General features: G+C 34.5%; 1 protein-coding gene across 2 annotated transcripts in view; it reads left to right on the top strand.

Moving 5' to 3' along the window:
• The window catches only part of OSBPL9 (oxysterol binding protein like 9), a 62,758-nt gene extending 37,982 nt beyond the window's left edge, over positions 1 to 24,776 (top strand). The window contains exons 9-24 of one of the 2 annotated variants that reach the window (XM_015810906.1): positions 4,616 to 4,654; positions 11,626 to 11,719; positions 12,430 to 12,534; positions 13,761 to 13,920; positions 14,510 to 14,622; positions 14,781 to 14,899; positions 15,227 to 15,312; positions 15,720 to 15,894; positions 18,491 to 18,575; positions 18,739 to 18,849; positions 20,263 to 20,326; positions 20,416 to 20,556; positions 21,292 to 21,370; positions 22,364 to 22,455; positions 23,926 to 24,061; positions 24,144 to 24,776. In XM_015810906.1, coding sequence (XP_015666392.1) covers positions 4,616 to 4,654; positions 11,626 to 11,719; positions 12,430 to 12,534; positions 13,761 to 13,920; positions 14,510 to 14,622; positions 14,781 to 14,899; positions 15,227 to 15,312; positions 15,720 to 15,894; positions 18,491 to 18,575; positions 18,739 to 18,849; positions 20,263 to 20,326; positions 20,416 to 20,556; positions 21,292 to 21,370; positions 22,364 to 22,455; positions 23,926 to 24,061; positions 24,144 to 24,218 — 1,674 coding nt within the window. In that variant the 3' untranslated portion in view covers positions 24,219 to 24,776. The remainder of the gene's footprint in view (positions 1 to 4,615; positions 4,655 to 11,625; positions 11,720 to 12,429; positions 12,535 to 13,760; positions 13,921 to 14,509; positions 14,623 to 14,780; positions 14,900 to 15,226; positions 15,313 to 15,719; positions 15,895 to 18,490; positions 18,576 to 18,738; positions 18,850 to 20,262; positions 20,327 to 20,415; positions 20,557 to 21,291; positions 21,371 to 22,363; positions 22,456 to 23,925; positions 24,062 to 24,143) is intronic. The other variant, XM_015810907.1, reaches the window with a different exon arrangement.
• Positions 24,777 to 25,111: the final 335 nt, after the last annotated feature.

Here is a 25,111-nt window from a genome sequence, read left to right as displayed (position 1 = left end):
AGTTTAGTTTCTGAGCCAGTACGTCCTATGTCAGTCAATGGCTTCGCTCGCGTCAAGACTGGAATCTAGGGTCCAGGACGGGCGTGGCAACTTTGGCTGACTTAATCTGATTGGGCAGGAATACAGTCTACTACCCATGGGTGGATCCTCCATCTCCGTGCTGAGAAAAGGCGTTCAGGTAAGACAACGCCCCATCTCATTTAGTTTTGTGGGGCAACTAAAAAATATCTAACATAAACTGGTGATGGTAGTTGCTGCTGATGTATGCATTTATCTATATATGTATCTATTTTGGGTCAAAGTCCAAAAGAATAACCATATACAGTATAATCAAGTAATATGTAATACAACAATTTAAAAAAAAGTATTCAAGAATGAATTTTTTGACAAACCTTCAAGCAACAAATAGCTAATACCATGGATTGGAGTTGAGTGCAAGACCAATGTCTACTATCCTTAGTTGCAAAAGAACAAAATGTTCATAGAAATGGCTAGATAGCAGTTCACTTGTGCCAAAATACATTTGAACAATTCTTCTAAGAAAATTGTTTTAGATACAATTCTGGCATTAAGAATTGATATGAAGAAGAAGAGATGCTTGCTCTGGTCTGCTGGTAGGATAAAGTGTATGCTGGTAAGGGAAGGACATTGTTTGCAAAGTTAAAATAAGCATGAATGACATTCTTGAAATAATAAAAGACTGCAAAAAAATGGTAAAATGTTACTGATACTTCAAAATTTGGGAAATATTCCTTATTGTTGAGAATGATTAAAATATGACAATAACGGTAGCTATGCTTAGTTAATTTTAAATTATATTGGGAAATAAGGATAATCAAGAGCAATTTATTCAGATATTAGTTCAAAGTAGAAAAATATTAATTTTTCTATATGTATATTTTGAAAAACAATATTTTTAATTTTTTTTCATATGTACAATACTGATAAAACACAGAAAACTCAGGATATTTGTTTTATTGAAATATGGAGTTCTTATATACTGACGTAATATAAAAATAACTAAATTATTTTATTAAGAATATTTGTAATGAAATATTATAGTTATTAATATTATTTTAAAAGTAGGTGTATTAATATTTTTAAAAAACATTCTTAGGAAAGAACTTCAAATAAAGCTTGCCATTTGCTCCTAAATCCTAAACTGTTAATATCCTTTATGACACAAATACAAAAATGGTCTATTGTACAGTTGTACTGTGATAATCTTCATTTGTATCAATAATTATAATTTAGCTCAAAGCTTCGTGAAATATGTTGGCTGTTAGTTTTTTTCCCCCAATATAGAAAATTCATATTTTAGCCAGACCTGGCATTTTTGTATGGTAACTAAACTTGACAATTTTCAAAGTCAGAAAAACTAACACAGAGCTAATTTTCAGATTCTGAACTGTAGTCTTCCTTTTTGACAGTTTCTGATTGTGATGAGTAGGAACTCCTCAAGAAAGACAATAAAGCAGCAACATTACAATGAAAGTTGGGGTTGAAAAGGAAGATAAGTGGGAACCGTGCTGTTCGAGCCCATGACTTTGTCTTTAATTAGGGCCTTTAAATGGGAGGTCTGTAGCAAATTGGCATTATTTATATGACTGCAGCAATGTTCTCTCGCTTACTGGGATTAAGAATTAAAAGTTAAAGATTGCTTCTCAATTTCTGGAAATTATGAAATCCCTTCCAGCTTTAGATGTAATAAGAATTTAACATATGCCTCTTTTTCTAATTTGTCTACTTCAGTAGAGGGAGAAAAGAGAAAGAGTAAGAAAAAAGAGAAAAGAAGGGGAGGATAAAGGGCAAAAAAGATTTATGTCAATAAACAAAAAACAAACCCCAAACTTCAAATGTTTTTGCCTTTTTCTAATGTAACTCATGTATGATGTCAGTCTTCTTTATTTTTGTTCTTCATGTGAATTGAATGTAGCTTTCAGATCAGGCATTACTGATAAAGATTCTTGCACTTCACTGACTGTAGTTCAAAACTGCTAAGACAAGATTTGTATTTGTATTTGCTATGTTTTCTTATTTCCAAATACAGAAGTTTGTAGTAGCAATTTTTACTTGACAAAATGAAAAACTCAGCACCTCTAAAGCTGAGTTTTCATGAAAAATAATTTAAGTTGCATATATAGTTGCATTTCTGACCCCATCACAAGCCACCAAATGGCTTAATATGGCAAGAAAGTTACACACCATGATTAACTTGGGGAGTGATGGGAGTTTTTTTTTAATCTGAGTAGCTCTCTGGTTTTATGTGCAAACTTTTTTCTATTCCTTGTTTTTTATACAAAGCTTGAACAGTTTACATAAATACCAAAGAAATGACATAGGATGTTCTCTATATCAGGAACATCAGGAACTCTTAATATTACTCTGCTCTAATATTGAGCAGTCAAATAGTATATACAGGCTACTTTCCCTTAAATTTTCAATGCAGAATGCTGCAGATATTATATTTTGTCAAGCTCCATATACAGAGTTTTACATAATGGAGTTTATACTGACCATCAGAATATGGTGCTTCCTGGTAGTCACTGTAAGGAAAAACATCACATTAAAGCTATTAATTATATTTATCCGTTATGAGCAGTTTCCAACATTCTATTCCTGTAATTGCATACGCTGCAACTATTATTAAATGAAATACTGCCATCAGTTATAACATTATTTAGAGCAGGGATGGCAGCCTACAATTATGCCCAAATACCCCCAAATTGTACACTGAAATTTGGGAGGAAAATGATCAACATTGAGTGAGGCAACTTCAAACTCCTTAGGAATTGTTTGACATTTTCTGAAAAGATTTACTAAGTTCTGAAGTCTTCTAATAAAGGAGAAAAGGAGAATTCAGTGCCCTAATCACTTTGCATGGGGGTTAGGTAAAATTTCAGTAATCCATTCTCTTTGGCTAATTTGGATAATTTAGATAATTTTACTTCATAAAAGGGAAATTAAATGCCTATTGTAAAATACTGATTAACTTGGAACTATGGATTAACTATACTATATATTTTTAACTACAGTGGCTCGCCGTATCTTTCAAATTTGGGTGTATTCCACTTACCCAGAAGAAAACATTGACCACAAGTGTAAAAGAGCATGGCAGTTTCACCAATTTCTTTTCTGTTAATGTTTTATTAATAGCCAAGATCTCCTGTCAGCCATTTTGTGAAAATGTCCATAATATGCATTCAAACTGTGTTTCATCATCCAAAAGCTGATTTATATTTTGCTTCACGCATTCTGTATTTTCATATTCTGATCCAGTGGTCCACATGTACTTTAACAGAAGAGAATATACAGTATATAGCTCAGGGTTGAACTGTGAAGTTGTTGATGTAAACCTAAGTCCAGAAGGAATTTAAAAAATAAAGTGAAGAGCAATCTTTTACTCTTGCTCTTGATTAAGATCAAACTAGTGCTATACCAGCTGTAGTTACTATTTGCAGGGTGACGGGGGGGGACATGTAGCAAAATATATCTTATATATAGTGGCGCTACTAAACCAGTGAACATCATTATGTAGTCATTGATAACAAACTCAGAGCAAATTTTTTGCTTTCTTTTAAAAGCTCCAGTCATAACTGATAGATAGATAGATAGATAGATAGATAGATAGATAGATAGATAGATAGATAGATAGATAGATAGATAGATAGATAGATAGATAGATAGAGTGTCACAATATTATATTAAATGTGCAAAGGATCACAATATTATGTTAAAGAAACTTATATTCTGCATATTCTCTCTTTCTGCTGATCTTCTCTTTTTCACATGATGGGAGAAGACAGAATGAGTGTGATATTTTCCTGATAAAACTTTGGTTAATCTCATAACCCAACTGAATTGAATCTTAATACTTGTGTGGAGATCATCAGGAAATCTCAGGGTTGTAGGTTAGTTGAAGCACTCAAAAATCATCCAGGGACAGGAAATTCAAATGGTTTTAATGAAATCAGCAGGAATCAAGTTCAGCTCAAAGGAGTTTTCATTTAAAAGGAAGACCAGAAGGCATCAATGAATGAAGAATAGTAGAGGCATCTTATTCAGAAATCCCTCAAATGCTATTTTTTTTCCTTTGTATATAGTATTTATTCTTTGGAGATTTTCAGGAATATTGTTTCTGAATTCAAAAAGAACAGGATATAAGAACCTTTTGTAGGAGTTCTAAGTATTTATATGAATGTATACCTTCAATTTTAGCAATTCATATCTTACAGATGCAACTTGGTGTGGCTTTTAAATAGTAGATCCATTTGCTAGAAAGAATTTTTATCTACTTCTAAAATAAATGAATTTCTTATAATGAACAACTATGTCAGTGGTGTCAAACTTACCACATAACGTGATATGTTGTGATGTATCGCGACTTTTTTTCCCTTGCCGGAGGGAAGTGGACATGGCTTCCATGTGACGCATCCGGCCTGTGGGCTGGCAGTTTGACTCCCCTGAACTATATAATGAACAAAATTTCTAATGAGGAAATTTTCCTTTCAAAAAGTGTAATGGTAATTTCTTAAGAAAACGAATCTTATAAAAACAGCATTAAATACATTGATGACAAATTGTTTTGTTAATATTTGTAACATTTTTCCTTAAGGATCAAACTAATGAGGAGAAGCACGCAGATGGACTTATAGTAAGTTTAAATGTAAACTATTACTTTTTATCTCTGCAGAGCATTAACGCTACAGTCATGTGAACACAGAGACTTGAACCTCCACTTTTCTTCCTTTCTCTATTTTTTTCTCTCTCTCCCTGAAATAAGTGTTTCATTTTCAGTATCTTGTCAGTGTTTCAAAGTGTCTAAATTCCACTGTTTCTTCTCATGTTAACATTCTCTGTTTCCTATTAATAAAGCAAAATTAAATGCCAGTATGAATGGGAAGAAATTGGGAAGAAAATTTAATTGTCTGATGTGCCAGAAATTGTGATTGTGTCAGAATGGAAGCCTCTTGTTTAAAAAACATAATTTGTGCATCATGTATATGTTCTATGTCTGCAATGAAGCTCCACCAGAAATTTTTGATAGCTGAGAAACTTTTGGTAGGAATAAACCTGTATCATGTTAGGAAAATCCCTCATCTTCTTGGGCCCATGTCTGGAACAATGCATCCCAGTGCCAGGCAGGCTAGATCAATTCTTTATGGACAGAAGAAAAATGTCTTATCCAAATTTTCAACATCTATATTTAGCTATATGTTTATTATGATTGACAAAAGTTTGTGGCTAAACTTAAAAAGTCTATTGAAGTTTGCAGTTCTTTATGTTGAATAAAGTAAAAACATAAGAGGCATTTTCCTTTGAAATTAATCTTGCTATTTCTCAGGGTCTGCTTTGGGAGTATTTTTCTAAGGTTATAACTTAAATTAATTTTTGGAGATTATTCTTTTGTATGAATTAGCCTCTTGGTTCCAGTTTATTTCTCTGTTCCTCACCCTAACCTTCTTTAGACAAAGTTTGTTATTTAATTCATACCTCTGATCTCTGGAAAATGTATTTGGGAAAAGAGCCAGAACTTCCCTCTGACATATTTTTCTATCCAAATATTCCAATTCCCTCTTTTCTATTTGTCAATGGATTAAAAATACAATTTGACAATGAAATTGGAAAATGGATAATTGGTGAAGTGATAGAAATGATTTAAAAGGGTGAAGCACTTACCAAATTGCTGTCTTATAACACAAAGCAGCATTGATTTTCTGATTCATGCAAGCATATTCTATGTAGATTTATTCAACATTAGTAACACAGATCATGGGGATGTCACTGCCTGACCTATGCAGAAAGCTACTTGGTTGAAAACCTTGACATTTGCCAGATACTATTAGCCTGAGTCATACTGCATGTAAGAATAGATATTTGTGTCTGGTTCTTCCTTGGTGAATTTCTGTACACCATCATCCTGTAGATTTGTTCCTTCTTGCACACAGAAATGGATAAAGAATATTGTTTACCTATAATTGAAGCTTTTAAAGTGGTCATCTCCCATCTTTGGTAATATATTCCCTTTTCTTCTGATGTCTGAGTAAGTAAGCTCTCCTAATTTCATGGCTGCTTTGTTGGTTCTTAAAAATTGAGGGGATGTAAGATTCCTAGTGCGCACATTCATTATATTTCTTACTAAACTTCTTTTCAGCTATAGAAAAGTTTCGATGTAACTAAGCAGAGATACATAATCCATGTGACTCAAATAATTCAAAGAACTATGGTAACAGATAAACTGTTCTTTGAGTTTCTAAAAAGATGACATTAATTAAAGAGTTCTATATATAATTCTGGATGCATTCTGTGATAATGAGCCTATTTACTGAGGATTAGGGTATAGGAAGTCCTTGAGTTACAACAGTGATAGGGACTGGAATTTGGGTTGTTAAGTGATATCATAAAGCGCAGTGTCACATGATTGTATTGCTCAGCAACAGCAATCCCTATTGCCATCATAACCCCAGGACCATGTAGATCGTTAACTGAGGACCTCATGGGACCACAACATGGGAAGAGGTGAGAATTCTAGGCAAGAACGCAGGTGCATGGGTGCTGTGAACAGGAACAATGGACCACGTGTGGGTGAGTCCTGTAGGCATGCACTATGGAACTCGAGCAGATGGGTGCTATGGGCAAGCATGATCATGGGCAGATGCCATAGGTGGGTGGGTGGATGAAAAAGCAGGAGCAGAAATGACTTGGGTCTTCCTGCAACTTTCCCACTGACTTTTCTTGTGGAAACAGGGAAGATTGCAAATGGTACTCATGTAACCATGGGGTGCAATAATTGTCATAATTGTGAGCTGATTGCTAACTGCCTGAATTGGGATTGCATGGCCATGGGGATGCTGTGATGGACAGAATTTTGCAGGCTGGTTTTAAGTTCCCCTCATTCAGCTCTGTTGAATGGTCATATTCAGAGCATTACCTGTGTGTTAACATATTAACATTCTGAGTTTTTTTATTTATAGTTCATGCAGAATAGCAAAATACTGTATTTTAGAGCATATATTAAAATGATTTATAAAGTTGAAGCATATAGTATCTTGTATTTTTCTTTTTATAATTCTACCTCAATACTGTTTAAATGTTTATGGTAATACAACTTCCTAACAAATCTAATATATATATATAAAGGATGTTTCATAACAAATCTATATATATAAAGGATGCTTCATTTTTTAAAATGGATTCTTAAGATTTATCATGGATATTTAAACAGAGAAATTCAAAACAGCGTGCACACATCATTTAACAGTTAATAGCATAATCTATGAAACTTCTCCTTTTCCTCTGTGTTTAACATAAAGAGATTGAAAGGTTTTCTTGTTACTGTGTTTGGATATGGCAAACTAATTTGACTACAAATCAACAATATAAATAGTGTCTGTACACATAATAATAGTCATGATCTAGTATTAAACTTAAGAGGACTATATTGGATGATTATGTTGATTTGGGTGATTATGCTGATGTACCAATTTAGAGAAAAATGCAATACATTATTTGAAAAGAATAAGGGTTTCATTTTCTTTAGTATAATAGATTGATAGCTTTACAGCTTTAAATATCAAAAGTTGATATTTTTCAAGTATTTAGGATCCATATGTCAAAATCAGGTCTGTGAATTGATCCAGGAAGCAACCAGTGAAACCTGTGAAAAATTAGTATGTTACTGCATTGGGCAATATTGAATCAATTCAGTCTTCAAGATGGTCTTGAAGAGTAGAACAATATAAACATAGTAATTAATTTTGGATGAAATCAAAATATCAAGCCCAGTTGATGCATTACAACATTAAGCATGTTGATAAAACCCAAATTTTGAAGCTGTTGTTTCTGGAGTACTTTACCTCTTAACCTCCTTAGAATGGGAACATCATTCTAAGACTACAGGTAGTCTGTCTCACGCCCCCCCACCTAACTGACAGAAATGACCTTGGTTCTCACGGGACAGTGAAATATTTAGACCAGCAGAAATCTTCCGCACCCCCTCCCATTGTGTGGCAACCTAGAACAAGCAAAATGGCTGCAGCCAGGTTTGTTGTAGAGTTGACATAGTCTTTGACTTATGATCACAATTGAGCCCAGAATTTCCCATTGCTAGGTGAGACAGTTATTAAGTAAGTTTTGATGCATTTTATGACCTTTCTTGGCACACTTGTTAACTGGATCACTGCAGTTATTAAGTTAGTAACACGACTGTAAATTGAGCCCTGCTTCCCCATTGACTTTGTTAGAAGGTCACAAAAGATGATCGCATGACTCCTGGACACTGCAACTGTCATAAATAGAAGCAGGTTGCCAAACACCCATATTTGAGTTTGTGACCATGGGGATGCTGCAACGGTCATAAGTGTGATAAATGGTCATAAGTCACTGTTTTCAATGCCGTTGTATTTTCGAATGGTCACTAAATGAATGGTTGTAAGTCGACTACCTGTGTATTCAACTTGTGTTGGTTAATTTTCCAATATGCATGATGTAGGATTAAACATATGAGTTTGAACATTTTTTAAAAAAAGTAGCATGTAGAAATTGCATATTTGGATCAGTTCAATAACATAAACAACCATATATTTTCAGAAACTAGTCGTTGATGGTTGGCATAATTCTTCTGTAATGTTTGCTAATCTCTGTCATATAGATCTTTTGCTGTACTAATGTAAACATAATACATAAACAGGGTAAGATGAATGAAATTTGGGTGCTTAAAAAGAGAATTTTGGTATTACTGAAGCTAGTTAAAATTTACTTTAAAAGTATAATCCCATTTTTATTGAATTCTAGATTTTTTCTGTTTGGAGTGAAAAAATTAACTCTTTTACAACTTTAATTTTACGCCTGGCATTACAATGATTCATTGGGAAAAGAGTTACAGAATGGGTTGGAAAATTCCCAGAACAGTTTTCCAGTTCTAGGTCCTTACTGCTGATCTCCCACAAATAAGCAATTTTCATTTGTGATGTTAAGGAGACCACAATTTTACTTCCATGATGGAGAAATTGCAGGATGATATTAATTTTAATATTAGTGAAGAGCATTAATTTTATAGATAAGGCCCTTCCTATAATTCACATAATTTAATTACAATTCGTACTTGCTAATACAAATGGTACTCTCATTTTGTCGTGTAACAATTTTAGGTAATGAGATAACTGACTGCTGCTTAATATTAGATACTTTGGTACTATGCCTTAAGTTTAAGACATCATTTGGGTTTGTATTAATCTAAGAATAAGAAGGAAACAAACAGAAAATATCATATGAGAATCCTGGAAGTAATTAAATAATTATATGCAAGTTTCTAATATATGTCTCGTTCATAAGTGTCCTTGAAATATTTCAGATTTTATTCAGATAAAGGTTTTTTTGTGAACAAAGCAAACTATTTATTCACTGAAAATAATGGACCATCATTGGTTTCTTTTTTTCTAGTTTGTAATGATCTTCTGTGTCATTTTGTGTAGACTAAAGCTGTTCCATTTTAAATTCCTCTTCTGGGAAGATACCGTTACTATAATTGTTCCCACAGTATGTTTTTTTTTTTTAAAGTAACTGGGACCTGGAATTTCTTTACTTCATTTATTCTAAGAATTATGTCCAATTCACCAAGTTGACTATAATTGACTATAAATTCTGAAAAAAATATTTTTATTATGGATAGCTAGCATTCTTGCTAATAATTTGCGCAACGAAAATATATTCTGCTTTTGCTACTTTTCAGCAACTGCACTTTCCCTTCATCTCTTCAAGAGTTCTCCTTTATTTTTTATTGTTGATGCTGACTGCTGGAAACCCATGCTCTGTATCTCCATTTCTGTATGAACTAGTTGTTATTTTTCTGGTTTATTCTTTTGCTTTCATACTCAGACTTCTCCAATTCTAAACAAATGCTACTGGATTCGGTTATTTTCCTAAAAGTTTAAATTGTTATTCTACTATTTGTTCTGAATATAACTTACTACTTTCCTGATAATACATTCTGCAAATTGCAAATATAGATTGTTGTTTTCTGAAACAGTAGAGGTAATTATATTGGGAACTACATATTCAGAATTGTGCTAATGAAGGAGAACTGATTCCTGCATGAGTAATGGAAAATCAACTGCATAATGATGTGGCAGTTGTGTCCTGTTTCATATAATGCTGATGTGGGGAATCTCTGGCCTTTCAAATGCTCTGAAGTACAAATAGTCTTCGATTTATGACCGTAATTGAGCCCAAAATTTCTGTTGCTATGAGAGACATTTGTTAAGTGAATTTTGCCCCAATTTACAACCTTTGTTGCCACAGTTGTTAAATGAATCACTGCAGTTGTTAACTTAATAACACGATTGTTAAGGGAATCAGCCTTCCCCATTGATTTTGCTTGTCAGAAGGTCGCAAAAGATGATCAAGTGACCCTGGGACACTGTAACCGGCATAAATATGAGTCAGTTGCCCAGTGTCTGAATTTTGAACATGTGACCATGGGGATGCTGCAATGATTATGTGGAAAATGGTCATAAGCAGGGCTTTTTTTGTCATAGAACGCCCAGAACGGAGTTCCGGCACCTTTTTTGGATGGAACTTTGTAGGGTAGGCAAGGCGGGTTGTATGACGTGTGTGAGTTCCGGCACCTTTTTTTTTTTTTTTTTTTTTTTACAAAAAAAGAACTGGTCATAAGTCACTTGTTTCAGTGTCGTTGTATCTTTGAACTCTCACTAAACAAACTATTGTAGGTCGAAGACTACTTGTATATCTTTTGGTAGTCCAGCTAGTATGGCCAATCTTGATAAATGCTGGGAATTGTACTTCATCAATTACTGGAGAGCATTAAGTTCCCTTTCTCCGATATTAGCAATGTGATGCAAGAGAATTTCTACACAAAATAACCCAGTTCTCATAGTTCCCTTTCCCTTTGAATCTAGTCACCCAGTTGAATGTTAGATGTATGATAGAGGACACATATGAAATATATTGTCTACTAATGTAGGAAATAACCAATTTCATATAGTAGTTGTTTAACTAGGTGAAAACTTTGCTGACTTTTTCTCTTTACAACATCTGAACTTGACATCATATGTTCATTATCTGATTTTAATAAAAATGTTTCATTCCTGCATCAAGATTTGGCCAGGAGGAAGCTTTAAAGAATAATTTAGTCTGATATTTTTAATAAAAAAGTCACCAAACGAGACTGGTGAAGAGTTTATGTTTCACCCCAGAATAATGCATTGTTTTCATTTAGTTTACATAAACTTTCATAATCAGACTGAAATACGCAGTCTAATGGTACATGTTCATAGTTTTCTTCAAAATGCTTGACAAATTCTTTCAGCATCTTGATTGATAATATTGTTGGGTTGCATAAGCAAAATATAAAATAAAACTATGTCCTTGAATGATTTGTAATTTTGTGTGTTGCCATCACATCAGCAAATTAAACTTTAAAGCAGGAATCCTTGGCTTTATGATACTAAAGCAACTGAATTAACTTTAATGGGCTATAATCATTATTTTTATAGACTACTAATGTCATAAAAGCATTTAGTTTTGTGTTTCTCTCAGGACTGGCTTCCTCCACAAAACATATTTTATGGTTCTCAAAAAGAGTTAACCTTGTTTTTTATATCACAGAGCACTATTAATCCTGTTGATGCAATATATCCACCTAGTCTCTTGGAATCTTCAGTGAATAGCACAATGCCTACGCAGACTGTCTTACCTCCAGGTATGGTATTTTTAAAAAATCCTGTCTGCTAATATCTGTTAAACGCTTTAAAAATATTTTCATCTCTTTCCATTTATTTTCACAGAATGCAGAAAGGAAATGATTTGTGATATATAAAATTGCTAATCCATTGTAAATTAAAATTGGAATTTCCTACAATTATTCACATTTTCAAGTGGTCTATAAAAGTTCTATCCATATAGAGGAAGCAATATAGCAGAGTGAACAATGTTTTTCCAATTTCCTCAGGCGCTCCTGCCATTTTGAAGGAAATATGTTGTAGTAAGACTTTAGTTCCTTGATTGGGGTATTATTTAGCTGATTGTTGGTTCCCAATCAAGGAGCTGCCAAACAAGTCAACAGTAAACAGCCCAACCAAAGAACCTCAAAGACTGCCCCCACAAACACTGAGAGGGCAAGCCACTAGAAGATACAGTAAACTGAGAGCAAACTCTATTCCTTACTATCACTGATGATGTTACCTAGTTTGAGTAATGAAATGTCTTCAAGGAAACAACCAAGCTCAGAGAGCACCAAGGACCCCTCTTTTCAATCCTGAGCTACAAATATTCTCCTTTATTGATTAAAATGCAGAGTAATTTTGAGAAAAGTAAAAAGGGAATGGGGTGAATTAAAAGGATTAATAAGCCTCCAGGAGAGTGAGTAGAACTAAAAATAAAACAGTGAAGTGATTTGTTTAATATTTTCAGAACCAACTCAACTTTGCAAATCAGAACAGCGACCATCATCCCTACCTGTTGGACCGGTGGTAGCATTACTTGGAAGTCATCAGACTCCAACACCAAATAGTACAGGTATAGCCCAACAATCTTCTCTTGCCTTCTTAAATAGGGAGGTTTATAGGAGTTTTGTTTATGAAGAGTACAAGAATAGCTTTGCTAATGAAGCATGTTTTTCACTAAATCCTTTAGGTACAGTTATCCATAGCAAAGAATAACAATCCTGCCTTGCTTAAATATTCTCACTTCTCTTTGGAGGAGATATTCCACACCTGCAGTTCTACTGCTGCAAATGAAAATTGTTTGATTGTGGCAGGATATAAAATAAATAAATAGCTATCTATCTAATAACTACCTACCTCATCTAATTTAGTATAAGGAGTTTTAGAGAAAGAACATTGGAGATCCTTTTATAATGGAAATATATGAAATTTCCATCTGAGTGATGTACAATTTAAATAATTATTAACAACACTTTGAATTTGTCTCAGTAATGACTGGATACAATTCTGAACTTCCTTTTCACATAATATGGTTCTATCAGCCATTCCAAATTGTTATAGATGAGAGCAACTTAATTTTTAAAGAGAACTGCATACTTCTTGTAGCATACTAAAAATTGTTTAGCAAGGCAAATGTTTAGAATTCAGGTAGGCAGGAAACAAAACTAGTATCTTAGAGCAGGTTAGATAATTTCAGTTTTGAGAGTGCATTTGAAATTTTGAGAGCAAATAACGTATTCTTGCAAAACAGCTGTTAGGCAAGATTTGCATACTCACAAATTGGCTGCGTATACATGGCAGCCAGTTGCAAAGAATAAAAATGTTCATTAGAAAACAGATTGGTGAGACTCTTCCTTTCTATCCCTTTTAGCATTTTAGAATATTCCACCCCATCTTATTTTGTGTTCTTTTGTATTGTTTATGGGATCCAAAAGCATTTATAGGAATAAATACATTAGCTTTCTATCCATTTTTTAAATAAATGGGTTTGTAAAGGAGAGATGTTGTTACTGTACTGTATTGTTTGTGTTGGCTTACTTGTTTAAATATTTGCATAAACTGTATCCTAGTAAATTTGATTTGTGTTGTTATGTTCTCAAATATATTCTTAATAGGTGAAGGGTTTTCTATTAAGCAATCTTTGTAGCTTCCTGATTTTTATTTTTGTTATTTTCATTATTTTATGTTGATGATCAAACTTAAATTCAGTACATTAGTTTAACTTGAGTCGCAGTAAAAAAAACAATGTTTTAAATATCACACACACTTGCGAATTATGTGTATGCATAATCTTTACAGGAAGTGGACAGTCAGCACCCAGCAGCAGTTTAACTTCTCCAAGCCACGTCAATCTGTCTCCAAATACAGTTCCAGATTTTTCTTATTCTAGTAGTGAAGATGAATTTTATGATGCCGATGAATTCTATCAGACTAGTTCATCCCCAAAGAGATGTTTGGAGTAAGTGATAAAAAAGTATGCAGACAATTATTTCCTCTTTAAGAATTTGCAAAATTACACATACTGTATATCAGCCTCTGAATCTTTCCCATAATATATTGTGAATAGTTAACTTTTGTACAATACACAAACAATTTCGGCTGTAAAATTGTGCCTTGCTTATGCAACATTCATACTGTGAAGTAATATTACTGTAGCGATTAACTCCTGGGAAGCAATCTGTTTGCATTTTCAAGATTGGGTTTTTATCCATGAGCTGATGTATCTTAGAGTGTGTGGTGTGTATTCCCAGTTCTAATCAGTCTAGTATGTCTACAGATGTAGTGGGATAGTCTTTTATAATTTTTGGGATACAAATTGTATGATTATTTATTTGAACTTGCTATACAAATATAAACTGTTTTTCTTTTGTCTGTGTTCTCTTCCCTAAATAGTATATTTACTCTACATATTTAAGTTGGCATTTATTTAAGCTTTTTTCCAGGTATATATGTACAGTAGTATGAAAGTTCTTTCAAGTTTGATTATGTTTGAAATTATCTCAGATATGTTCTATATTCAACTATAAGAATTTTGCATTTTTCCATAGCCCCTCGGGATCTGGAACAATTCTAACACGTAGCAATACTGGGAGTAGCATGAAACGCCCAGATACAGCAGAGTCCCTCAACTCTTCAGTGTCTAATGGGACAAATGATGCTGGTAAGAGAAATTCACAAATTATTTAGGTTCTTAATCACTTCAATATCAGTTCCAGCATGCTGATATAGATGTTTAAAATAATTTAAATAAATTTTATTTACTTCTTGTATTTTTAAAATGTGGCCAAGAAATTACAGGGTTGCTTTTACTTTTTCCAGATCTTTTTGATCCTCATGATGACAGAGACGATGATATTGAAGGGGAGTCAGTGGAAGAACACAAAAGTGTTATCATGCACCTTTTATCACAAGTTAGGTTAGGAATGGACCTAACAAAGGTGAGACTCTTTGAATTCTTGGAAACTATCACTTAGAAAAAGGTTAAAATATGAGGCATATAGCAGGTGAAATAAAAGTTTATCAGCACCTCGATAAAACTGACAATTATGAAATCAGTTCATAATTGGTTTTTCTATATTTTAAATTGTGTTTTATTGGCTTGAGATCATAAATAAAGTATTTTATTTGGTTTGAGCAAATGCTAATTAAACACAATGTCTATAAGGCAGTCATACCTAGCAATGTGCCTTGAAACTTAAGCATCACTTTCATTGAAATTAATATGATTTTGAAATTTGAACTTGCTAAGTTTTTTCTTTCCTCAGGTGGTTCTTCCAACTTTTATTTTGGAAAGAAGATCACTCTTAGAAATGTATGCAGACTTCTTTGCGCATCCTGATTTATTTGTGAGGTATTACATTTTTGATCATATACTGGTTTTCTCCCTTATTACCACATGCAAGTTGGATAATACTTTGTGCTGCATACAAACTTAGTCAGTGGTGGGATTCAAATATGTGAACAACTGGTTCTCTGTGTGGATGCCACTTCCGGAAGTCCATTCTGGGCCTGGGCAACAAAAAATTAGCTATCGGTTCTGCCGAAGTGGTGCGAACCAGCTGAATCCCACCACTGAACTTAGTTACATCTATTTCATTGGCTACATTTTTATATAAATACATGTATATTGTATAAATATATATTATAAAGCAATGTGCCTTTCTGGTAACCATAGAAACATTTTTCTATTTGGAATTTAAAATCTTGAAATATTTATATTTAGTTTCAAAGTAATATATTTTTTTGTGTTTTCTTTAGTATTAGTGACTACAAAGATCCAAAAGATCGTATGATTCAAGTGGTAAAATGGTATCTCTCAGCTTTTCATGCAGGAAGGAAAGGATCTGTTGCAAAAAAACCTTACAATCCCATTTTGGGAGAAATCTTCCGATGCCATTGGATACTGCCAAGTGCTGAACAAGAAGAAAATATGGTTGGTAATATAGCTACATATCTGCATGACACTTTCAGCTAGAAGCTATGGAAACTAGAAGTCTTTGTATCATATTTGAATAATATAGCTGCCAGAAAACAAATTGCAAAAGGTTGCTCATAGCCATGATGAGACGAACCAGTTGGCAATGAAATGATACATTGTTATAGAATGTTTCTGTGAATTGTATTTTTAAACATAGTTTCTACACTAAATGCAACTTTTTTTCCAATCCTCTCTCAATAATTCCCTGATTTGGATTATATTTGAAGTAAGAAAAATTCTAGGTATATAAGCCATTCAACTTTAAATATGAATTTACAGGTTTAACATCAAACCATTATGTGTTTTATGCCATTTGTCTTCTGCTCATATTTTTTCATAGCCATTATCTGGATTACTGATTATGTATTGCATTTACATCCAACTTTTTCTTCAAGGAATCCATAGTAATGTTTGGAGTTACCCTGTCCTCAAACTTTATCATGCTAATAACCTTATGAAATCATTTAGGCTGAAACATGGTGATCAGTTTATGTTCAGTGGGTTTGATGTCTGAGTAGAGATATATGTTGAATAAAATAACATTATAATTCTTTTCATTTCCCTTGCCCTGAATATTTATTTGGCTTTTCCTCATATGGGTAATGGAGACTGTCAGTAACTTTCCAAGTAGTATTTGAGTATATTTGTAGTCCATTATAGTCTTATTGAAGATTACATTTTCCATATAATGTTTGTATATACTCATAGTGAAGAATGCCCATTCTGACTGTTAGGATAATGTCGAATATAGCATGGATATGACTGCAGATAATTTTCCACTGGGGTCAGTATTTTATTAGAATTTCACAAACATGTCTACATCTTATGCTGATCATCGGACCTCAAATATATATATGTTTCCATTATATTTTACTAACAGCAAATTCAACTTTTAAATGTGGTGTCAAGGGAAGAATAATAGAAAACTAGAAGGATGGAGAATTAGAAAGAAAACTAACCCTGGACAGGAGCTTTCCCTACTGTTACAGGTTTTTTTTAATGCCGACTTCAAAAATGAAAGTGGTAGACTTTCTTATTTTTGAAGTACAGGTAGTCCTTGACTTACAAACTATCCATTTAGTAACCATTCAAAGTTACAATGCGCTGAAAAAAGTGAGTTATGACCATTTTTCACACTTACGAATATTACAGCATTCCCGTGGTCATATGATCAAAATTTGGACTGACAGCTGGTTCAAATTTATGATGGTTGCATTGTCCTGGGGACACGTGACCGCCTTTTGCAACTTTCTGACAAGCAAAGTCAAAGGTGAAGCCAATTTCACTTAATAAACACGTTACTAACTTAACAACTGCAGTGATTCACTTAACCACTGTGGCCAGAAAGGTTATAAAATAGGGCAAACCCCACTTAACTGTTTCACTTAGCAACAGAATTTTTGGGCTCAATTGTGATCGTTAAGTTGAGGACTTCCTGTATAATAGTATTAATTAATTTTATTTTAGAAACAAAAAAATGGTCGGTTTTTGATGACTCTTCCTTTTTAAAAATATCATTAAATCTATTTTATTAATCTCCTGAAGAGATTATAAGAATACTGCACAAAGTCAGTATTTTCCAGTAAAGAAGATTTCGTATGCATTTAGAGACTTGAACTCTAAAGATAGTGTAATTTATGAATTAGGTTTTTTTAATAGTATACAACAGACATGTCAAACACAAGGCCCGGGGGCCGGATGCGGTCCGCGAAGTGGTTTCATGTGGCTCGCGAAGCCATCCTGGAAACAGTGAGGGAACGGCCCCCGCTGCCTTGGCCCTGGTCCAGGCCGGCCAGGAGCCAATGTACAATTTTGTGGTGGCCATCTTGGCACTTGCCCCGGTGGACCATGCCTTGGCACTTGCCCCAGTCCCACCCCCTTCTGCCAGAGACCCTCAGATCTGTCCCACTCCTGCCCAGGCCCCTATAGGCACCCTTGATGCGAATGATATAGAACTGGCCACGCCCACCCAGTAGCCACACCCACTCCATCCATGCCCACCCAGTAGGCTGCACCCACTCTGGCCACACCCTACCCGACCCCCCCCAGGGCAACCACAATGCTGATGCGGCCCTCAGTGAAATTGAGTTTGACACCCCTGGTATACAATATGCCAATATTGCTCTATTCCAGTTATTTAATTACTATTTTCCTAATAACTATTCAGTGACCTCACTATTCTCACATTAGGACAGAGGGGTAAGAGACAATATTTTAAAAGTCTTAAGTGCTCATAATCTTCATTTTACATGTATGTTTAAACATGCAAAATACATATTCATATTAAAGCACATTGAAGTATTATTTATATATTTATTTTCAAAAATCATTCCAGTGTAGCATTTCTACTATGAAGGAAAGTTGTTTCATTTAACCCAAGTCTCCTTTCTTTGTTAGATACATGGTAGAAAGTTTTTTTAGGAATTTGGTTACTGACATAAATTTTATTTTTTCTATTGTTTAATGTACCTTCACATCCAGAATATTTGTAAATATCTCAGGTATACAAAAAGAAATGTATATCATGTATAGTTTGGAATCTGTTTTGCAGGAGACAGTAGCAGATGGACCTCTTCCATGGGTCTCCCCAAATAATGTGACATTTGTAGCAGAACAAGTTTCCCACCACCCTCCAAGTAAGTTATTTTGTTTGTAAATTGTTTAAAAAACTATTGTTGCTGTTTACATTTTGAAACTTTAGCCATTTTTTTTCTCCAGATTTCTTACTAGGAAAGCAGATATGTGTTTTGTGCTTACTTACTGCACTGTAGTTCACCATATTTGTTTGTCCTTTTTAAGTTTCAGCATTTTATGCAGAATGTTCCAGGAAGAAAATTCAGTTCAATGCTCACATCTGGACCAAGTCAAAGTTCTTGGGAATGTCTATTGGTGTTCATAATATAGGCCAGGGTATGTCTATCGTTTCTGAATTTTACATAATCCTGAGTTTTAATTCTATAATTATAAAGTATTTTTGACAAAACATGTATGTATTTTTTTTTCCTAATAGAGATAGCCTCTGACAGCTGGTAACAATACTTTTAAACTACTAATTGTGAGCTTTTTGGTGTTTGGTAGAGGAATTTTTGTGATTTGCATAGATTGTAACTTGTTGCTATTTTCTTTCTGTGCTAATTAATGCAAGAAAATGTGGGTTGTATAATCCAACCAGGAACAGGCAATATCTGGTTTTTCCATTACAGATAAACTTAATCAGCTGTAGCTAGTCTTGACACAGTGATGAGACTGATGGGAATTACTAGTCCAGTACCATCTGGAGACCTATAAATTGATGTCACAGATTGTCATGGTTGATTCTTATCAAATTTAGTCTTAATGAGCAATGAGAATTACTGACATTGCTTATTTGACGTTAACTGGAAGCAAATAGTTTAGTATTCTCTTGCAGTGTTTCCTATAAAAGGATAAATCAGAATTCTCATTGCTTTGCTCATTATCATTGACTGCTAACAGATGCAGTTAATTGTCTGTGGTCAGTTCGGTCCATTTTCAATTTAGTGTCTTCTCTCAGAGTAAGAAGTTTCTGATTATTATAATCAAGTACAAACCACAGGGAGCCATCAAAGTAGTATGTGCCAGCATATTGTTCATTTCCTGCTTGCTTAAAATTCTGCTGAAGATTTTTAATCAGACGTAATAATTATTTGTAGAACATCCAGGTATTACCAGAAAAAAACTTTGATGATAGTACTGAAAAAAATAACTGACAGTTATCGCATAGCTTGATTTTTATTATCTGATTTTGTTGGCCTTTGCTGAAATGCTCTGGCAGATGTAATTTTAGCAGGGATATTTAATAAGTTAACGGACTACATTTTGAAGAAAAATACTGTGGTTTGTGTAAAACACTTCCACACTTAAATATGAAAAGCAATAAAATCATAAGTTAACTTTTTTTTCATTCTGATGGTACCATTTTGTTGTTAAAAATCACTTTCAACTAGGATTTCCAAAGTAGCAATTTGTTTGGTCATTGCTCTAGTCCAGGGATGGTAAACTTGACTGCTCTTTTTTTTAATGGCCTTGGGGGGAGGAGCACGAGACTGTCATTACTGGAAAAGGCAAGGCTAAATTTTTTGGCTTGGGGAGTATGGGGCTTAGATTGTGTACAAGTAAAATAAAAACGTTTACCTCTTTTCAGAGCTAAATATAGCCATTCTGCTTTTGATAATGCGGTGGGGGAATGACTGGGCTGTAGAAATATAATCTGACAGGTTATTTTTGTTCACTTTACTTTAATCTTTGTTTTCCTTTCTCTCTTTAAAAAAAATTGATATGATCCCATACTGTTGCTTTTTACAGGGTGTGTATCGTGCTTAGATTATGATGAACATTACATTTTAACCTTTCCCAATGGCTATGCAAGGCAAGTAATTCTAGTTTTCAATGATTTTATAAATGATAAATTGTTTGTCTTCCTACATGTTGAAAAATCTGAATTGGTTTTCTTGACAGATCTATTCTAACAGTGCCATGGATAGAGCTGGGAGGAGAGTGCAACATTAGCTGCTCTAAGACAGGCTATAATGCTAACATAATATTCCACACAAAACCTTTCTATGGGGGGAAGAAGCACAAAGTAACAGCAGAAATATTGTAAGTATATGTGTATATATATATATATATATATTAAAAATAGCACTCATTTCAAAATTCTGATATAAAAATATAATAGAACTGCTGGAGACTACTTTTAATATTCCCTAATGTGGTGCCCACAAAATGTGTTAGTACAGCCATGTTATCCATTCAATCAACCCTTGATGATTCTATGGGCAGTCTCTCCACATCTTCCGATCTTGCACTATTTCTTCAGTTTTTCTATGCTCTGGCTGATGTCAGTTTTGATAGTGTCCAGCCACTGTGTACTTAGAGGGCCTGGTTTCCTTTTACTGCTAACTCTTCCAAACATTTCGTGATTTTACTGTATTGTACCTTACAGTATTATTAGTTGGAAATAATAATTACATTCAGTCCACTGCAGGGAACCAGTTTAGGGAAAGCAGTTTTAAGGATTTTGACAGATCCTCTCAGCAAGTAGTAGCACCTAACCACCTAACCAAACCTTTTCTGAACTTTTCTGGGTTTGGACACTTAGCAGGGCTGGGGTGGTTAATATTGGAATGAGAGAATATTAGGCAGTACTTCTAAGTAGGATAGACAGAGGTGTTGAAAAAACATCCCAGAAAATTATAGGGCTGTGTCAGTAAAATCAATAGGAGTCAAGCTTGACTTGAAAAACTTCTGATATGCGATGCTGAGCGAAGCATTGAACTAAATTGACAAGTGAGTGGCTGGCCCCTGATTTTAATACTTTCTTCTGTTTTTTAGTTCACCTAACGATAAAAAATCCTTCTGCTCAATTGAAGGAGAATGGAACGGTATCATGTATGCAAAACATGCAACAGGGGTAAAGTATCTTGGTTTTTTTGAGTTTTTTTTTGTTAATTAATAGATTAAAATGTTTTGTTGCATTTTCTCTTTTGTATTCCATATGAAAAGTTTGATTCATTCCAAGAATGTCATTAATTTAATTTACCAGTTAATCATTCAGCTCCAAAGACTATACGAGTAGTCATTGCTTAACTAGGGTAATTAGGACCAGAATTTCTATCACTAGGCAGTAAAATCATAAAGTATAATGTCATGTGACTACATTGCTTAGCGATGGCAATCCCTGATGCTGTCATTAAGTGGGAATCAAAGATCTCCGCCTGGATTCCAACAAGCAGTCAGTGAGGAAGCTGGCAGGAAGATGCAGGTGGCTTGCAAGCATGCCAGGGGGAAGAGCGCAAGGGGAAAAAATAGCCGCAGCAGGTGTGCACAAACACTATGGAGTATAAAATCCTTTCATAGCCAAGCTCCTTGGGGGGTGGGGGGGTAGCTGTAAGACTGTGAGTTACAGGAGCATCTTGCAACCTTCCAGCTTCCCCATTGATTTTGCTTGTGGGAAGCTGGCAGAGAAGGTTGCAAATGACATTCATGTGACTGTGGAATGCTGCAACTGTTGTTAAGTACAAGTCCCTGGATTGCCAACTGCCTGGATCACAATTGTGACCACAGGGGTGGTGGGACAGCCAGAACTTCCAGGACTGGTTGTACCACTTGTTCAGCACAATGCAACTTTAAACAGTCACTGAACGAGCACTTGTTAACCAAGGGCTAGCTACATAAGGGTATGCAAGATTAAGCCGTTTTCAGGGTATGAATAACTGATGGAAATCTGCTCTATGATTAACATAATTTTTATGAAATCAATTGCATTATTGGAGAGCAGATATTGAATTGCATTCTGTTTGTCTTTAGGTAAATATATAAGATATGAGAAATACTAATAAATGTCAATGAAAATCAGATTTAAGTTGAATAATGTAAAAGCCTAATAGAGATTTTCTTTCTTTAGGAAAATGTAGTCTTTATCGATACCAAGAAATTGCCTATCATTAAGAAGAAAGTAAGAAAACTAGAAGATCAAGAAGAATATGAATCCCGCTGGTCAGTGTTAATATACTTTTGGTTTGTTATAATAATAGCTTCAAAAAATATTCTCAAGTAGTAATTGTAAATAATCTTAATGAACATGGGATAATTTATTTGCTATAGTATTTTGTATGCTGCCTATTTTAAATAGGTTATCAGTTCAAATACATATGTGAAAACTTAAAACAAAGAAAATTAAAATGCTTTGTTCAATTATAACAATACAATTTGGGCAAAAATTATGTAAATCTGCCTTAAACCATTTGTTTAAGGATTGTTGAAAATTACAGTGGCACCAAAAATTGACTTGACTGGTCCTTGTACTTACGATTGTTGCAGTATCCCCATGGTTACATGACAAAATTTGGGTGCTTGGTAACAGGCATGTATTTACAACAGTTACAGTGTCCTAAGATCATGTAATCACCATTTGTGATCTTCCAAGCTGGCTTCCAACTAAGCAGCCCAACTAAGAAGGTGGATTTGATCACGATTCACTTAACCAACATGGCAAAAAAGTAAAATCATGCACAACCGCCTTGCTTAGCAACATAAATTCTGGTCCCAATTGTGGTTGTAAGTCAAAGACTACTACCGTACACCCCTATCTTCCATCTTGGGTATAGAACTAGTACACATAGGTAGAAGAACTCATACTGTACTGATCACCCAATTCCACTTTTGCAGAACTGATAAGCCAAGAAAAATCACAGGTTACCCCACAAGTTATTATCCTACCTCTCAGACCATACAGAATCAGGACCTGAGTGAATCTGAGCAAGTTTATCAGCAAAATATTGCACAAACATCTCACAGGAAGCTCTTTTTGAATTGCACATCCCCAAAAGGTGTAAATCACCCTAAATGTGGCTCCCGAGGCACACTCCACTACTGCAATAAGGGTGGAAGATAAAGAATTATTTGCCACCCCTATTGTATATATAAGGCTCAAACATGAACCCTTATGTCAAATTCATTTCTGGACTTCCTCCATTGACATTCCTGGTTTTTTTTTCTACTATCTCATCTTCTGGAGCTCCTCAGTAAAATAGAGGGCAACTCAGTGAGCAGAGTGGTCACCCAGGGTGACCATCTCATCACACTTTCTGGTCATCTCTATATTTTAGAGTTCAAGCAGATATTTGATGAAACTGCCTGACAAATTATTAGGACATCCGCCAGGTGTTTTTAGAAATCCATCAGGTTCCATAACCCAACTTCAAACCATTCTAATTGGACCCAGGGATGTCTATGGTAGTGACAAACCTCATTCAGATCCAGAGTGATCTAATCACAGTACTGGACCAATTGTAACATTTTCTTGTTTCAAATCAGTTTGACCAGGCTTAACCCTACATATAGAATGGAATCACTTGGGAACAAACTTGATGGTTTCATTCCTTCCAAACATGTCTTTCTAGATTATTAAATTGGTTTTTTTTGCAACTTGAAGCAGACTTGAATATTTTTCTATCTTTTTTTAAGCCTATGGAAAGATGTAACCTACAATTTAAAGATCAGAGACATTGATGCAGCCACTGATGCTAAGCATAGGCTTGAGGAAAGACAAAGAGCTGAAGCCAAAGCCAGGAAAGAGAAAGAGATTCCATGGGAAACAAGGGTAAGTTTACATTCAGAAATCATTTCTTGTGTCAATCCTTTTGCTCCTATGAAATTGTTAATGAATATTTTTTCTTTTACAGCTGTTCCATGAAGATGGAGAATACTGGGTTTATGATGAACCACTACTCAAGCGACTTTCTGCCAGTAAATATTAAGCAGGCCAAGCCTGTGAAGTTCAAGCCTTGACTTAGTGGCACTAATTGTAATGTTCAAGGACTCTTCTTTTGGAGAGCCTGTCTCCTTCAGTTACAGTTCCTATCTCAGGGATACTGGACTTTCTCATGCAGTGAACAATTAAAACAGGAAGAGCCCTGACTGTGTAGCAGTAATTTATATTAGTCTTTCCTATCTGCTCTCCTATGCTTCTAGGAGAATAAAACCAACGCTCAAGCTAGGCATACATACTAAGCATTGCTGTAAAAGGTGCAAAGAGACATGTGCCTCTTATACAGGATTCTGGCATTTACACCATACATACACATGGCTTCACTTATTTAGAACTTGTTAATTTCTGTGTAAATACGAGGACTTTTTTTTTTGCCGGTTTCGAAAAACTCAAGATCGCATTTAACAAATAATAATGGTAGTAGAAAAATATGGCATTTGTTTCCCCCCCCAAAAAAACTCTTTGAATTTTTAGAAACAGAAATGTAATTATAGATTACCATTTGATTCTTGCATCTATAATGCTTCATAAAATGGATTTTCAAAAGTATGCATTGTTTTATTTTAGAGGAAATCATTTGCAGTTTCCAAAACACTTTGCTATAAAGATGTTCAGGACAAGCCGATCCTGTTCAGTAGAGATACTAATTTGGAAAATTCAGTTGGCCGTATCATGTACTAATTTATATCCTGAATAACACAGAATGGAGACTAAGTGACCAGTTGTTCCTATTTACTGCACATCTGTTTTATCTTAAGGACTTGTGTTCCAGACACAAACAAGTGATCACACTGAGGTCTGCACTATTTTATTCAGATTCTGGTGATAGCTTTAAGCTCCGTGGTCTGGCTTTAATGGTCTGCTCTTCTTTTCCTCAGCCCC

The sequence above is a fragment of the Protobothrops mucrosquamatus genome, unplaced genomic scaffold, assembly GCF_001527695.2.
Source record: "Protobothrops mucrosquamatus isolate PMUCROS unplaced genomic scaffold, P.Mucros_1.0 scaffold24, whole genome shotgun sequence".
In the NCBI taxonomy this organism is placed as follows: domain Eukaryota; kingdom Metazoa; phylum Chordata; class Lepidosauria; order Squamata; family Viperidae; genus Protobothrops; species Protobothrops mucrosquamatus.
Note: the sequence above shows the minus strand (reverse complement) of the source record. Positions and strands in the feature narration are given on the sequence as shown.